At 39.0% G+C, this 17,509-nt stretch overlaps 1 protein-coding gene across 3 annotated transcripts in view; it reads right to left on the bottom strand.

Moving 5' to 3' along the window:
• Nucleotides 1-17,509, bottom strand: part of SNX24 (sorting nexin 24) — a 147,048-nt gene that overhangs the window by 42,901 nt on the left and 86,638 nt on the right. For all 3 annotated transcript variants that reach the window (XM_073344835.1, XM_073344836.1, XM_073344837.1), the window contains exon 3: nucleotides 11,734-11,838. In XM_073344835.1, coding sequence (XP_073200936.1) covers nucleotides 11,734-11,838 — 105 coding nt within the window. The remainder of the gene's footprint in view (nucleotides 1-11,733; nucleotides 11,839-17,509) is intronic.

Raw genomic sequence — 17,509 nt, 5'->3', positions numbered from 1 at the left:
AAAAGAAAAACTTCACAGAGCCCAATTCTGTACAGCAAATAACAAATCATTTTGGTTATTTTAAAATATACAGCAAATAAAAAATAAATGAATTGCAAAACACACATTAATAATACCATTTTTCAAAACTGCACTGTTATTTTCAAAGTAAGTAATAAGGCTATTTTTTTAAAGCACTGCCAGCTTTACAAAAAAAAAAAAAAAAAAAAAGAGCCAGGAAAGTCTCTTCAGGAACTGTTTTCACAAAAGGCATGTTTTATAAATATCTGTCCTTTATGTTACCAGTAACATTATTTTTACCCTACCTTTTATCTCTAGCATATATGTGACCCTGCATCTGCCAACTACATTCTTTAAAACCAAAAGCCATCTAAACAATTGTAAGATTCTGTTACAAGCACCAATGAAACAGGTATGCACAACAGAACTTGAAAACAGCTTGTAGCAACAATGATGGATTTAAGTTATTAACAGATCAAAAAAAGATGGATGGTGGTTTGCTTTTCTTAATCTACATCATCATCTAGATCTATTTAAAGATATGTGGTGCACTAAGAAATTTAGTTAAAGTTTTGATAAAATCAGTAGAATAATCTACCCTGTTATATTGAGTCTGTATCGATCAATAAAATCACTTGTACTAGGAAAGTACTGTTAAGTACTGACAATCCCAGCCATTAATATTATTTAACACTCTGTTTACAATCTTTAATGAGGACAATAAACATTTTCTCTCTTTACACTTACCATACCACTGCTTCTAGAGCTCTATATAGCTAGAGTGCAGTCTCGATTACTGAAGACTAAATAGGGGCTGCGGGAGGAAGACACTGACTAATTTTGGATAATTGAGGGAATTTTCAATGTGATTAATAGATATTGGGTGACACAATCTTTTTTTCAGATAAGAGGGAGTTCCAGATAAAATAGCAGTTAAACTGTATTTCACAAGATTAAAGTTTTATATTCCCTACCCTTTTATAAAATTAGATCCACTTATCACATGCACTCACCTAGTATTAAAACAAAATCCCATTCATCTTGGCCTCAAAAGCTATGTCTACACAGTATCTGTGAGTGAGCCTCCCATCCTGGGTAGACAGACTCATGCTAGCTCGCCTTGAGCGAGCACACCAAAAATAGCAGTGTGAACATTGCAGCTTGGGTGACAGTTGGGCCCTTGAGTCCATCTGACCCTCTGGGTCTGAGCTTGAGTGGCTAGCCCAAATCTGTGAGTTATAATGTAAACCATTTGAATTTATGCAGTGGTCAGCATTTACAACCATCATCACACAGTGGCATATGAAATTCCACAGATTCCCTGTGTATTTAGAATAGGAAATAATGGTGGTAACTGTTTGGTATTTTGTTTTTTACAGAGGTGATCATTGTACACACCTGTCCCAATTTTGAGAAACACTTAGGTATACGTTTAATGTAACTGAAAATTGCCTAAAGTTACACTTGATCACATGCTTACGTGTTTCGAAAAATAGGGATGGTTTCCTGAACTGGGACCAGTATGGAGTATATATCTCAGCACAGGAGGGAAAATGTAATGGATATGAACACTCAGAGTTAATACATGTGATATAAATTCTACCTCATGGAAATAGAAGAAAAGATTCTAATGGTTGAACATTTCTGTATTCATGTCCTTGTTACTATCTGATTCTGGAACTGTTACTAAGTCTATCCTATTTCTGATGCTTAAGATACTTTTTACTGGGTTGAATCAATAAACATACATCTTCCTTTTATTTTTTCCCCAATACTGTAATTTACATCACTCCACAATACAGGTTGATAGGTTTTCCATCCCTATAGATATTGATGGGCAACTTTTAAAAAAATGTTTAAAGTATAATTAAAAGTACAAATGGTGGAGTTGTCAAACTGTTCCAGTTACAGAGGCGGGTTTACGGACTGCTTCTGGTCCTATATGACTATGTAGAAGTACAACAACCCCACTCACTAAGTACCATCTCCATTCTACATATAAGGACATTACAGTTTCTGTTCTGCCTTGGCGGAGACAAGGTTGACCTATACATGCTACTGTGAGTTGACCTCACAGATATTTTTTCCTCAACCATAGGCAGGGAATAGAAAAAAATACGGGGGTGGGGGGAGGGAATACTCTATTTGTCACAGAGGACTTAATTCCTCGATTTTCAGGAATCTTCTGTTCCTTCGGCAATGAAGAAGACAATAAAGCAATATTTCAGCCACAAGCAGTAGCAAAATACTCATTCTTTATTCAGAGACAAAGCCCGAGGAAATGTACAGTGTAGAACAATTATACATTGGAAGAGATGCACAAGATGACTTTTCTACTGCAGTGCACAGGCCAACTTTTGGTTTCGCTCAAACTGAATAGTATACTACAGGGCATTCCACTTTCTTCCCTGTCAGAAGACCCACAGCACTGACCTAAATGGCCAACAGCAACTAGATCTGCTAAGCAATGCAGGACCGATTAAATTCCTCAACAGGCTGAGTGTTGGAGAGCTCTTCCTCTTCACAATCAAATCCAGTGAGAGACAGAGTTAAGAAAAGAACTGAAATCAAAGCTTCCTTCTTCTTCAGAAGCTGAAAAGGGTGACTCTCTTCTTCATGGAATGACTCAAGGTATTAATATCGAAGTTTGAAATTCCTAATAAAACTGGTATTACAAGCTCTGAAAAATTCTAGTTCTTCTGAAGATTTTTAACAGAAGGTATGCAAACTTCCAGAAAATAAAGGTGGATCTCTGGGGTGCTGTCCTGAGCTTGAAAAGCTACTTGCATCAGCAAATCTTCCATTCCTGCACAAGGCTTGGGCAACTCAGCTTGGTGTGAGCAACCTTGGGTGACAATTAATTATGTCTAGAAAATGAGCTCTCTTACTGGTGGAATTCATTTTGACAAGCAAAAGAACATATACATTTGTTTATGATGAACCTAAACATTTTTAGAGTTAAAAATGCAAAAATTGTAAAAGCATTTTTCTGGACATTTTTGTACAGTTAATTCTTCTGCTTGAGACACTCTCTTCTTGAGAGACTTTTGGGGAAATTTCAGACAGAAAAAGAAAAAAGTCTGTAAAGGAGAAGGTTGCTTTATCTTCTCATGAACTAGAAGCTGCCCTTACTGTGTCATTCATAATGTCTTGTTATCTTGGCGATGTGATCTGTCAGGTTATAAGTAGGGCCCTACCAAATTCACAGCCATGAAAAACATGCCATGGACTGTGAAATCTGGTCTTTTGTGTGCTTTTACCCTATACTATACAGATTCATGGGGGAGACCAGCGTTTCTCAAACTGGGGGTTCTGACCCAAAAGGGAGCTGCAGGGGGGCCCTTACTTCTGCACTGCCTTCAGATCTGGGTGGCCGGATAGCAGCGGCTGGTGGCCAGTCGCCCAGCTCTGAAGACGGCACCTCGCCAACAGCAGCACAGACATAAGGGTGGCAATACCATACCATGCCAGCCTTACTTCTGCGCTGCTGCTGAAGGTGGCTCTGCCTTTAGAGCTGGGCTCCCGGCCAGCAGCCGCTGCTCTCCAGCTGCCCAGCTCTGAAGGAAGCGCCACCGGCAGCAGCAGCGCAGAAGTAAGAGTAGCAGTACCGCGCCCCCCCGCCCCCTCCCACTTCCTTTCTGGGTCAGGACCCCTACAATTACAACACCGTGAAATTTCTGATTTAAATAGCTGAAATCATGAAATATACAATTTTAAAAATCCTATGGCTGTGAATAGACTGTGAATTTGATAGGGCCCCAATTATAAGTTCCCCCTGAATTATTTTTAAAAATAGATTTCTTACATCAATTGATAACACTGGCATAAGAGAAAACATGTATAAATCCTTATAATTCTTTTCAAATAATGTTTTCAAATTTCCCAACAGAAAAATAAAGGGTCTAGGATTGGAAGACATTTGAGATATAAATGTACAAAATGTCCTGAAAAACAGATTACCCAGTGATGCTGTTTTAGATGGATTCAGACTAAATTTACTATACAACACAAAAGGCAATCACAATTTTTTTAAATTTAAAACTCAAATGTAAATGGATTTTTATACAAATCATCATACTTCTGAGAATCCACTAAGCTTCAGAAATAATCTTTTTTACAATTTTTGTGCTTGTAACTGTAGAACAGATTTAGCTTGATCATAATCTAAAATCTCGACAAAGCCCTGGCTGGGATGATTTAGTTGGGGATTGGTCCTGCTTTGAGCAGGGGATTGGACTAGATGACCTCCTGATGTCCCTTCCAACCCTGATATTCTATGATTCTATACTCTGTTGGAATCTGAAAAACTATATAAACTCTCAAAGAGTATTGAAATTTACGATCCAAAACAGTTACCAAAGAAGTCAAAATATCCCTCTAGCACATTTAATTAGGCTTTTTTTATATTTTCACGTAGTTCAATCTTCTTCTTATACTTAAAAGACAGTGAAACAACTTGAGAATTCACCATCTCACATTAATATTGGTGCTACCAGAGACATTTTTAAATTTTCATTCACATGCAACAATATTTTCTATACATTTTATCCAAACAGCATTTATTTTTATTTCATCTTTAATATCCTGATGCAATGTTTGTTGGAACAACTCAAAAGAGCCATCAGTTGAAATCAAATTTGGCGCTGAATTTTCAAAAGGGTCTCCAGCCTCCCTTTTGCAGGTGCAATTTGCAAAGTGTGTATCTGTATTTTTCACCTGCAGTTTAATTGTTTCCCAAAAATGGGTTATATTAATGACAAAGAATGAAAAATAAACCTATCTGAAATAGGAAGGAAGGTAATTATTAAAATAATTTTTTAAAAAATCAGATACTCATAAATTCATCCTTTGTTTACAGATCCTGACTCCACCTGTAGGTCTTTTATGAAAGAAACTCTCTAAGACAATGAATGGGGAAAAAACTGGATGCTTCAGAAATGCTTCAGCTGCAGAAATATTGGCATATGTTATCTTTATAAATTGCAGAAAAGACTGTATGTTTATTAATATATCTTTTCAAGGGGAGATTCACACTTTGTTTTGAAGATTTGGATTCCTGAAACTTCTGAAATGTTGATTCTGTTGCCCAGGGTTAATTACCAAACCTTCAAATCCCAAGGGGTTTGGACTCCTAAAATCCAGTTCCCCCAGTCTTTTCTCGAGGAGTCATGACTGCCCTCTTCATGGAAGCACGAGATCAAATTAAAGACTAGTAGGTCATTCTTAAACAGTATCAGTTCCTTCACCTCAATCAAAAGAGATGCATTACCTTTGAATACAACCTCTCCTGATAAAAATCTGAATAGCAGTACTAGCTCTTTATTCACTAAGGGCCATTGAGATTTTCTCCATTCTTCACAGTGTGAAAGAAGTCAGAGGATTAGTGTAATTCTAGATTTTTAAATGGTCCAATTTAGTCACTGAATACAAGAAGTTCAAAATGACGTTCATCTAGGGCAGTGGTTCTCAACTGGGGTTGGGGGGGGTGGGGAGTGGTGAGGTTTCAGGGGGTTTGCCAAGCAGGGCCGGAATTTCACTTGCTGGGGCCCAGGGCATATAGCCGAAGCCCTACCGCATGGGGCTTAAGCCTGGGGCCTCAAGCCCTGCCACCCAGGCTGAAGCCATAGCCTAAGAAACTTAGCTTTGCTGGGCCCCCTGTGGAATGGGGTCCTGGACAATTGCCCTGCTTGCTACCCCGTAATACTGGCCCTGGCTTTTATATGCAGAAAAAGAGTTGTGGCACAGGTGGGCCGTGGAGTTTTTTTAGCATGCTGGGGGGGGCCTCACAAGGAAAGTGGTTAAGAACTCCTGATCTAGGGGAGAAAAAGGATGGATCAGACACTGAAATAGAGAAGGCATCAAAATGGGATTCAGGAGACTTGGGTTCAGTTCCCAGGTCTGCCCCATACTTCTTGTCTGACCTTGGATAACTAAAATGAGGCTAATAGTACTTCCCTTCCTCGTGGGTTTTGCGTTGATACATTCATTGTTTGATTCATTCAGATGCTATAGTGATAGGGATCCATAAATGTACTCAAATAGAATGCCAGCACTTGTGTATTTTAACATGAAGTTTGTTTGCATAATTTAAGGTCACCTACATTACCTCAGCAACCAACCCACTTCACTGCACTTCCTTTCAGACATATCTCAGCCCTTGAATTTACTTAAAAAAAAAAAGTGTAATGGTGGTCAGAATTGTTATTCCTCAGCACAAGGACAAAGTAACTGCAGGTTAAGTAAAAGCAGATGTATTGGCCCACGCACAGGGAGAAGTTCAGAAGGTCTATCAGTGCTCTGTTACACTGGATTGTCGTCAGTTGCAAGAAGAGCTTTCTTCAGCTTGCGCACATGACAAGAAATGAGTCATTACTCAGATGTTCACCAGAGGCATGCAGCTTCTCCAATATCCCACTGCCTGACTAAATCGTCTTGCATCTGTGATTGGTGACTTTGTATTTTGATTCTGAACTACAGGTGCAACTCCACAGGCAACCTCTGCTAAATATGTCTGTTATCTTGTAGGGGGAGAAATCAGCAAGCGATGAGATTTCTTCTGCGCAAGGGAGTTAGAAAATATTTATGCTGTTGAATTTTAAAAGACAACCTACCGAAGGGCAAGCCTATAGGGAAGTAAAACTGGGATGACAGTAACATTTCACAAAAGGATCACTCCATAGCTGACCTCTCATTCCTTGTCCTCAAAGGAAACCTGCACAACTTCTTCAAAAGACGAGTCTGGGAGCTTAAATTCATACCTTTGCTAGACACTAAAAGTCATGATCTCAATAAAGACATTGGATTTATGGTGTATTACAACAATCTGTAATCCACTAATTGTCCTTTTTTGTCCTATGAATGCAGAAGTATTAATGGGCACTTCACCTTAAATTGTCCCTTGGAAAATGTGTTAACTACCTGTGCTAAACAATCTGTTCCAGCTTGTATTTAGCTGTGACGCTCTGAGAACCTTTCCCAGACCTGAAGAAGAGTTCTGTGCAGCTTGAAAGCTTGTCTCTTTCACCAACAGAAGTTGCTCAATAAAAGATATTCATAGATTCATAGATACAAAGGTCAGAAGGGACCATTATGATCATCTAGTCTGACCTCCTGCACAATGCAGGCCACAGAATCTCACCCACCCACTCCTGAGAAAAACCTCACCTATGTCTGAGCTATTGAAGTCCTCCAATCGTGGTTTAAAGACTTCAAGGAACAGAGAATCCTCCAGCAAGTGACCTGTGCCCCATGCTACAGAGGAAGGCGAAAAACCTCCAGGGCCTCTTCCAATCTGCCCTGGAGGAACTTCACCCACTTTGTCTCTCTAGTAACATCCAATGTCATCTTACCGGGACATTGAATCATCTAATGTGCAGTAGAGGGCAGATGGTTAAATCAGAGAAACTTCTCCATTATCAATTCATTAGAGATGAGGGTCACAAGAACTGCTCTTCTGAGAATGAATTATATGTTAGCTAATACTTATCAGGATTGACAACATGGCAGTAATTGGTTATATAAACAATTAGGTGGAATCCCTCATTGTAACCTATTATTGGAATCCCAACCATTTATCTAATGGGCAAATGAACCCTGGCATCAGTGAAGAGATTTATCTAAAAAGTGGCTTTCTAATCCAATATACAGTCCACTCTGGAGGGAGTGGAGACCTCTCAAGTGATCAGTATTTCTGCAGATATGCCATCAAAGGAGATTTCCATTTCTATACCTCTTTGGGGTAAAGGATAAATGACCAGTCACCGATTGCACAGTAGAATCAAAGAAAAAGAAGTGGAAGCAACAGATGTATTCCTCATTCCCTGGACTAACAATTGGTGCTCTGGATTTCCATCCCTGCTTCTAATTCCTAGTGCTCTTAGGAAAGTAAAGGGGTTAAAACAAACCTTGATCCAATCTCACCAGTATAGGTCAGACATTCCTAGTAATATGTCAATGAGAAGTGCAGTCAGGAAAGTAACTGAACTACTTTCCTCATGGATTGTATTTTCTAAATGGACAACCTACCCTAAATTCTCAATTACTGAAGGACAATCTTCACACACTGATATATTTTGCTTTCCACAACCAAATCTCAGATCACTTATGAAAAGTTGTACAACCTGAATACTTGGTTGCTAATATCTAAACTATATTCTTAAATTTATTCACCTAAATTTGGGTTATTGCTGATTGTATCATATGACTTTTAAAAACAAAACTTTATATTTGTGAATAATCTAAGCACTATACTCAGATGTACAGACACTCTTTTCTCAACCTATGTATTACATAATATTTTTAACATTAGCTTTAATAAAATTTTAAAATATGTTAAGCTTCCACCCTTTCTGCTCAGAATTAGAGACTTTCCGTATAAGGGACCCATGTGAAATTATATCTGACCTTCCCCCACCTTAAACTCCTTGATTATGAAATCTCCTTTTTATATATCTAACTGCAGGATAAACTGCCCTTCAACAGTATTTTCTGAGACAGTGTAGTCTAGCAATCAAGTGCTCAGACTCTGAGTTAGACCTGTGTGAGCTCTAGTCTCGGCTTTGTCACTGACTCCCATTTACGTGTTGTGTCTCAGTTTCCCCATTTATAAATAAGAACTAATAATTCCAACCTATCTCCTATCAATCAATGTGTGCACAGTATTGGCAATGCCATATAATGCTGTTTATTATTACCATTGAAACTACTGAATACATGTTGGTGCTTCTTAGCCAGTTGTTCCATAGTATTTTAAGTGAAAATTGTAACTTCCATTCTTGAACTTGTAAAATGTGGCAGTCATTTAAAACAAAACATACCTCAACCTTTAGCACTTCCAGGCAGAAAATCAATCCATTATGAAAAGACAAAAAGCCTCTCACAGCTTTCAAAATCAAGAAACAAATAAGTAATCCAATGAATTTTCAACATACAATAAATAGGGATAAATATTAAAAGAAATGCAAACATTGGAATTGCATGATCTCTTAAAAACCTGTGCTAATTAACTATTTTTAAATTCTTCAGAAAAATACAAAAATATAAAAAAATGAGAACCTGGATTTTTAAAATTTATTCTGAAATAATACAAGAAGCTGGGTTAATAAAGTAAAGGTGATGGGACATTTTTATCCACTGGAGTGGCAGCTGCAGCATTTTCCATCACTGTAAGAGAATTACACATAGTTTCTTTTGCTGCACAAAAGACAAAGAACAACATTCCATTTTCATGCAATTAAACATGGATTCAAATTTTATTATCTGGGGCCCTCATACTCGGTTATCTGAAGTATACAACAGAAAAAAAAATAAAGCAGCAACATAAGGCAATGACTGAAACAGGTCAATATTTGTTTGCAGTCTGCATGGTACAACACCATTTTGGTAACTTTGTGTGTTTTAAAGGTGCAACACATATTTTGAGAAATTACTACATGAGAGCATAAAGACAATGGTTTGGCAGTAGCAACTGTGTAAACACTCAATCCCCTCATAAGGGCCTGAAAAAATTACTACTTTTTTTTACAACAGTATCATAATTCACTAGCAATCTACTAGTATCAAAAAGATGCTGGCACTCTACAGCTACACATACAGCAGGTGTAAATTGTAACAGCCAAAGTATACAAACACTAAATCCCTGCTGTTACATTTATACAGATCTCCCTTCAACTCTTTAGATTCATTCAGTTTGAAATTAAAGGCCAAGAACTTAAAAAATGAATGCCTAAAGTTAACCACCTAAATAAGTGGCCCGACTGACATCTTTGGGAATGGCCAGGTAGTCAGCACTTCTGAAAATCCGGCCATTTATTTAAATGCCTCAATGTGCAATATGAATTTTACTAAAATTCAGCTTATATTTTTTAAAATCTTGTCTAAAATTTCTTTCCCCATCAGTGCACATCAAAATTACTGACAATATAACCAAAGTTAATGATATAAGTAGGAATGTAAGTTAATTAACTCCTCCAGTAGGGGGTGATAGTGTCTTTGTAGTTTCTCAGCAATGAAATAATGGTAGTAATTTCACCTATATCGCACCCTATTCAAAAATATACACCCCTAAATCAATCAATCAATCTCAGGAATGATATTCTGCAACAGTTAATTTTAAGCAGATCACATTTTTATACATGAACAAATTCTAAGTGTCTCCTCAAAATAAAACTTACATAATAATTATAGTGTAATAATGTTACAACTGATTGTTGTATTATCTTTTTTCCACATTCATTATCAACAAAAAAGTTCTACTGGGTTCTACAAATATGAACATCTTCAAAAACAGAAGCTTGGTAAAAACAAAATAATCCATTAATGCAGGGGAAAACAAAAACTGGCTCCTTAAACATATGCGTAGGGAAAGGCTAAATAAATCAAGAGTATCAAAAATGCTCCACTTCTCTTTGCCATTCTTGAGAACAGCAATTTATTAAAAAGAGTATCCAGAGTAGTCGCACAAATTTTGTATACATACAAACACCCAAGAAATTTACCTAAATTCCTTAGCTACTTCTGATACCACAAATATGGCAAAGAGTAAGAAGAAAGACAGAGGAGAGTGTTTGTGTAGAACAATAAAAAAATGTTAAATTAGGAAATAGTCTTCTGACAATGAAATGTCTATTCTCTTTTAAAAATAATCTGAAACAGAACATAATATTCCCCAAAGTTCTGTGTGCAGCCACCCATTCATTTTTACTATATGGATGTCCACACCAGAAAACCATCCCCTAGTTTTTGAATTAGTTTAAGATTAAATCAAAACAAACAATTTAAAGTGTATTTTCCTCCTCAGTTCCAAAATTCTTCCCTTTTGGAGATACTCTGAAATTAAAGTACGATTTTTTTCCTTCCCAGCTTCCAACCTTCCCTGAAATCTGGGAGAAATTTCAAAAATCGTAGCACTCTTCATTTTCTAAGTAGTGAGTGCTTCAAGTGGTATGTGGTTGCAGTAGGAATTCCCACAATTAATGAATGTCTAAGCAAAGATTAGGTAAAGACTCATTAAGAACCTAAGCCACAAATGATCACTACTTATGTAATGCATTTTTCCCCTTTTGCCAGCTTAAAAAGCTCCCCTAATGGTCAGCCCTAACTTATTACAGTGTAGCTACTGACAGCGGGTGAAATCCTGGCCCCATAGAAGACAGCGGGAGTTCTGCCATTGACATCAATGGAGCCAGGATTTCACCTAACGGATTCAACTATCTAGTTAAAACATTTGAAAACACTTCAGTGCTACACCAGTGTTCAGGTCAACTCTGAAAACAAGCTCTTGATCCAGACATGCAAGTGAATGAGGAGAGACACAGAAATGTATTTTAAGCTGCAGACCAAAACTTTATTAAACATAACATCAGAGAGGGGTGTCATCGGCCCAATCTTCCCATAGCAGGCATGTAAGTGAGGGCAGTGGGGGGCTTACAGGGGACCTATCATATAGCCCATAACTCAGGGTGGACTCCCCATTGCCTACCTCTAGCAAGCTGAAGCCTATCCTCTTTCCCCCTGCAAGAGGGCAGAAAGTACAAAGAGGGGCCATAGTCTGCAAAGAATTCAGGTCTACCATTTTCCTCTGGGCCCAAACTCCACCAATGAAATCCCAGGTCTCTTCTTTCTGGGTATATTTTAAAATGCTCCAGTGCTACACCAGCATCTAGGGCAGCTCTAAAAATGAGCGCTGCTTCTTCTCACAGACACACACACACACAGAGCTGACAGGGAGCTTACCTGTAAGTATATTTCCAAGCCTTGTCGCCGCTGCTCCAGGACCTTAGGGACCCAGTTCCTCACGTGCTTGGAAGGGATTTCCGGCGTTCTAATAAACCTTTTGAGCTGCAAACAAAACCAAAAATAAAAATATATCCCCTCTTTACAGTAAAAACATTCCTGCTATAAGTCAGTCAGAACAGGGGGGGGAAAGGTAGCCATTTAGAAAAATCAGTAACTGCAGTGAATTTATTTACTGAACACCTCATTGAGGAATAACGAACTGACTTTACTATCCCTCTTCAAATCTACAAGTCACAGTTAAAAGTTATTTCAACTTAGCTAACCTTCTGGCAATGAGGAATCCAACTGATAATGCCATTTGATCCAAAGATTTAAAGCAAAACTGCAGCAGCTGGATGGCTCTACTACTTGAAGACCTGGATACCAACTCAAGCCAGGGACTAAACACAACAACATGGCAGTTAGCTGAATATTGCTCACTGGACAATCCAATCTACACACCAACAAATATTTTAACACAGCTTTTCTTTGAAGTGTATGCTGTCTCATTTAGGGCCTGATCCTGCAAGATACTGAGTACTCTCAAGCTCCCATTAACTTCATCAGTTTACAAGGGTGGGTCCCCCGGAGAGTGACAAAAGAACAGTAAAACCTATGAATCTGGCTGGCTGAGCTACTGAACTACTATTGAATCCTTGTGAATCAGGCTGAGAATGACTGGGTAGGAAAGATGGTCTAATCTCTAGTGGACAGGGGCACTAGACTGGCACTCTAATGATCTGGATTCAATTCCTGTGTGACTTCGGGCAAGTCACTTAATCTGCCCCATACCTCAGTTCCCCATCTGTAAAATGGGAATAGTACTTGACAGGGATGCTAGGCGCTCGGATACTACCTTGATAAATATTATATAAGTAAGTAGATAGACAGACTGCAATTGAAACAACTTCCCGATTCAACATACAGGCATTTGGGGAAAGGTGGTGGAAAACAAGCCTCTTACTAACTAATGGGTTTTCCAGAAAGCAGGCACCCTGAGAGATGAAGGGAAAAACTGTAATAGTAAAATGAGCATAATTCTGTAATAATTTATACATAGCACTAGCAAAACTCTGCTACGGAATCTATCCCTACGTAAGTTTCTATTGTCATTCCTGTGACGATTTTATGCAGGATAGCTCACAAATATTTTAAAAAAATAATTTATACCTAACAATACTTCTTCCACAGAAGATAAAAATTATCCTCATTCCAAAAACAACTAACTTTTTTTTTTCAGTACTAAAAGGTAAAACAATAATTAGAATGGATTCCACTGCATTTTAATGGAAGGTGACACTAGACATTTTTTCAGCTGCATATTGCCTCTGAGTAAATGTGAAGAGAGAAACACAAGGGCAGAAACTCAAAATTGACTTTGACATGTACGCCCATGGGGGTTTGAGAATTTACATTTCATCTCTGAGCTTGCTGAGATGTTACTATAGCAAAATGCAGTGCCAACATATCACTGTCTCTGTGATCATAAGTTATGAAGGTCCAATAAGTAAACCTCAGTTGTTCTAGAAACATTTTGCAACTTGCTTATTTTTCAAATATACTAAATCACAATCAAATGTGTCCAAGTTCAAGCAGAAAAAAACCACCAAACACCTCTACTTACTGATCTTAAAGTCATAGTATAAAAACCCAATTTTTTCTTTAAATTTGTCAAGAGTGTTGAAGAAACTAATATCACAACTGTTGGGGTCTATGACAGCTCTTGTAGGTGAGTAATGAATTGCTTTAGATGAAGAGAGACAAACCTGAAACAGTACTAGTTTCCAGTAGGGCTTAGCTGCTTACAAAATAAAAAATACTGTACAGCTGACACTTCAACTGATGATTAACAATCCTTCTTGCTCTGTGGCCCTGTTACACAACCCATCCAATCAACAAAGACAGATGAAAGGTGCAAGTATATGCAGTGTATGTATGCGCATTTATTATATCTGTATACAGAGAGACAAAATATAAATCATAACACACATATTTCAATATATATGATCCTTATAATAATATGTAAATGTACTATACACATATATGTTTGTATGTTAATGAAATAGTTCCTGAGATTGTTGGATACTGTCTGAAGCCAACCATATAAATAAAAGAACTATTTACCCGAGGGTAATTTCTTTTTAATGCTGTCACTGACCTCAGGGTCATTTAATAGTCCTTTTACTATATGAGCTGTTGCCTGAACCATGAAAGATGGGTCAAATTTAAAAGTATGGAATCATTTCCCAAAATGATAGACAAAAATAGTCTTGACACATCTTAAATTATTAAAAAATAACTTTGTGGATAATTTTGCCAAATGTAAATTTTCATATTTTTATGGACTCCAGTTTAGTAATGGTAATCACATCTACTCCTTACATTTTTTTTGTACTGAGAAAAGCAAGTGAATATTTTAAACATTTTATATGTTTTTATAATATATATTTCATAATTTTATTTTATAATTGCATACATTTTTATATTTTATATTTATATTAATATATGTTTATGTATAAAAATAAAGCATTTCAATCCCTCTGCAGATTGACTAGGTGAAAATAATTAAGATTCTAATCAGAAACAAATACCATACTGCATTTACAGGTGTGTAAACCTGCAAAGTCTAGTTTGTCACTTACACCAGTAGCGTATTAACGCCTAGGCCAACAAGGCCCAGGCCTAGGGTGGCAAATTTGCAGAGGCGGCAAATTTACAACAGCATCAGAGGCTGCTTCCTCCAGTGCCGGTTCGCAGCCTCTACTGCCGGTTCTCGCCCTCTACCCCCAGCCCCGCTCCAACTCCACCCCTTCCCCGCCCCCATTCCCCGCCCCTCCCTGCCCCTATTGGTCCCCTTCCCCAAATCCCTGCCCCGGCCCTACCTCCTCTCCTGAGCGCGTCGCATTCCCCCCTCTTCCCCCCTCCTTTGCGAAGCTGTTTCGCACAAAAGCACTGGCAGAGAGAAGCAGGACCCGGTGGCACGCTCAGGGGAGGAGGTGGAGTCGGAGCGGAGGTGAACTGATGCGGGGGGGCCGGGAGCGGCGGGACGGGACCTAGGGGTGGCAAAATCATTAATCTACCACTGACTTACACAGTGGCCAAATCTACTCTGTGCAAGGCCAGCCAGATGTGTGAAAAGCCAGCAATAATAAACACCTGCCTGTGGGAACAGAGAACTTGTGTAAATGAGCAAATGTACTCCACCAGATTGTAGGTCTTCTCTCTTTCTTACTTGGCAACACAGGAAGCAGGATTTATCAGCTCCTTTATGTAGCTGGAATGTCGGAAGAGGGGGACACAGACAGGAGCATAATCAAGCCACATATCTTGAGAACTTTTTTATTTATTTTGTTTTTAAACATGGACATTCATTACTGTTTTGAGTAAGGAATCTCCTATTCCAACTTGGAACTGGAGTCCTTCCTTCACACATTGCTGGTATGGTCTAGTTTCATCAATATCTCCTCTTGCCTTTTCCTGTCACCCACAATAAGGGAAAGAAGTAGGGTTGCCTATTTTCTAATCACACAAAACCAAACACCCTTGCCTTTCCCCCTGCCCTGCTCCCATCCCGAGTCACTGGGGGGGACTTTGGGTGCGGGAGGGGGGTTCAGGGTGTGGACTCCGGCCAGGCGGTGCTTACCTCAGGTGGCTCCCGGAAGCAGCCAGCATGTCCAGCTTCCAGGCAGCAGTGCAGCCAGGGGGCTCTGCGTGCAGCCTACGCCCACAGGCACTGCCTCCGCAGCTCCAATTGGCCATGCAGAGCTTCCGTGGCCGACCCAGCACCTGGGAGCCGGACGTATTGGCCACTTTGGGGAGCCATTCAGAGCCAGGGCACACAGGAAGCCTGTCTTAGCCCTGCTGTGCCACCAACCGGACTTTTAGTGGCCTGGTCAGCAGTGCTGACCAGAGCCACAAGGGTCCCTTTTCGACCAGGCGTTCCAGTCGAAAACCAGATGCCTGGCAACCCTAGGAAAGAGGGAAGCAGAAAATCATCATTCCTGATAGGCCTCCTTACTTCCACTTGGCTCATCTCCTTTGGGGAAAAGTCCATCTAAGCCAGGACTTTGGGCTATGTGACAACTTTAAAAGACACCTTCACAGAAGTCTTGTTTTCACAAATCTCAGATACTGAAGTTCATACCGTACCTAAAAGATTCTAGATATGTAATGGTTTTTACAAAGGAAAGAGGGAAAAACTGGACTATAGAATAACTGATTCACACACTGAAAACATGGACACTATTATACAACGAAAACCATATGACAACAAGTTTGTTTACATTACAGTGAAATACAGGTCTAATCAAGTGGAGTTACTTTAAAAAAATTCCCTTTACAGCAAAAATCGACTGCAAACGGTATAATGCGACAACAGGCTCTGCCCTGAGGGAACTGCAAAACCTGTAGGTATGGGAGTTTGTTTTCAGCCTGCCTTTATGGCTTTATCTTTACAAGTTGTTAACTGTAATATGGGACAGCTGTCAAGAGAAGAAATTTCAGTTTTGCTTTAAATGATCTTTATGATGTTATTTAAAAATAAAGCTATTTGTAGTAATTATTCAGGTTAGGGTTATCAAAAATCTCCAAGAGGAGTGAGGACATTTTGTTATTTATGGAAAGTAGGGAAACAGGGAGGCAGATATTTAAGAAGAGTAGAATCCACAGAATCTGTATTGACTGAGCTTTCTCTGCCAAAGGGTTCACGGTCTGTTGGTGTCAGTATAGAAAAGGCAAATGCACTCATTTAGTACACCAATTTGAGACACCAATATTCCTCTATTATGAACAGAAGAGAAAAAACTAGCTGAGAAACCATCTAGTGTGTTATTGCCAAAGGAGATCAAGATTTCCACCAAGGTTTCTGGAAAAGTGGTGGAGGAAGGAGAACTTGCTATAAAAAGTATGTTGTGTGCTTTAACTCTGTAAAGGAAATGAATACAGAAACAAGGCTGCTGCCCTGAAGACCTCACAGTACAATCTAAACAGGCAATGAGCACACCAGGGATAGGAAAAGCAAGTAATTGTTAGCAGTGAAGTCTAGAACATGTCTTATTATAGTGTCTGGTTTGGAGGTTTATTTCTTTTGCTAGCACTTCTGGGGAGTGACAAAAGGACGATCATTTACAGACGTCCTGGAAGTAGTGTGTTTTAAGGAAGACTATGAAGAAAAGAGGGTAGAGGCACAGCATGCCAAATCCAGGCATAGGGGGACATGTGAAAGAAAGCAGTTGAGAACAGAACACAGACATAAATGCTGCAGTTATTCCTAAGTTTTGAGCAGAGCAAAGAGGGCAATGGGTAAGTGAAAAGATGTCAAAAACAGAGAAGTAGGGAGGAACTAAATTGTGCAGGGAATAAATGGGCAACTACAGAAGTTACATTGAAGTTAGATAACCAGAACTGGAGGACAGTTATGACTATATTTAGCAGAGTACTCCTTACACATCAACAGCTTGATTCTGCCACCGTTACCCACACTGAGCAGTACCTTACTAACTACAGGTTTCAGAGTAACAGCCGTGTTAGTCTGTATTCGCAAAAAGAAAAGGAGTACTTGTGGCACCTTAGAGACTAACCAATTTATTAGAGCATAAGCTTTCGTGAGCTACAGCTCACTTCATCAGATGCATATCGTTTCCACATATCGTTTCCATATGGAAACGATATGCATCTGATGAAGTGAGCTGTAGCTCACGAAAGCTTATGCTCTAATAAATTGGTTAGTCTCTAA

Source organism: Lepidochelys kempii, chromosome 5 (genome assembly GCF_965140265.1).
Source record: "Lepidochelys kempii isolate rLepKem1 chromosome 5, rLepKem1.hap2, whole genome shotgun sequence".
In the NCBI taxonomy this organism is placed as follows: Eukaryota; Metazoa; Chordata; order Testudines; family Cheloniidae; genus Lepidochelys; species Lepidochelys kempii.
This window is presented reverse-complemented; position numbering and strand designations above follow the sequence as displayed.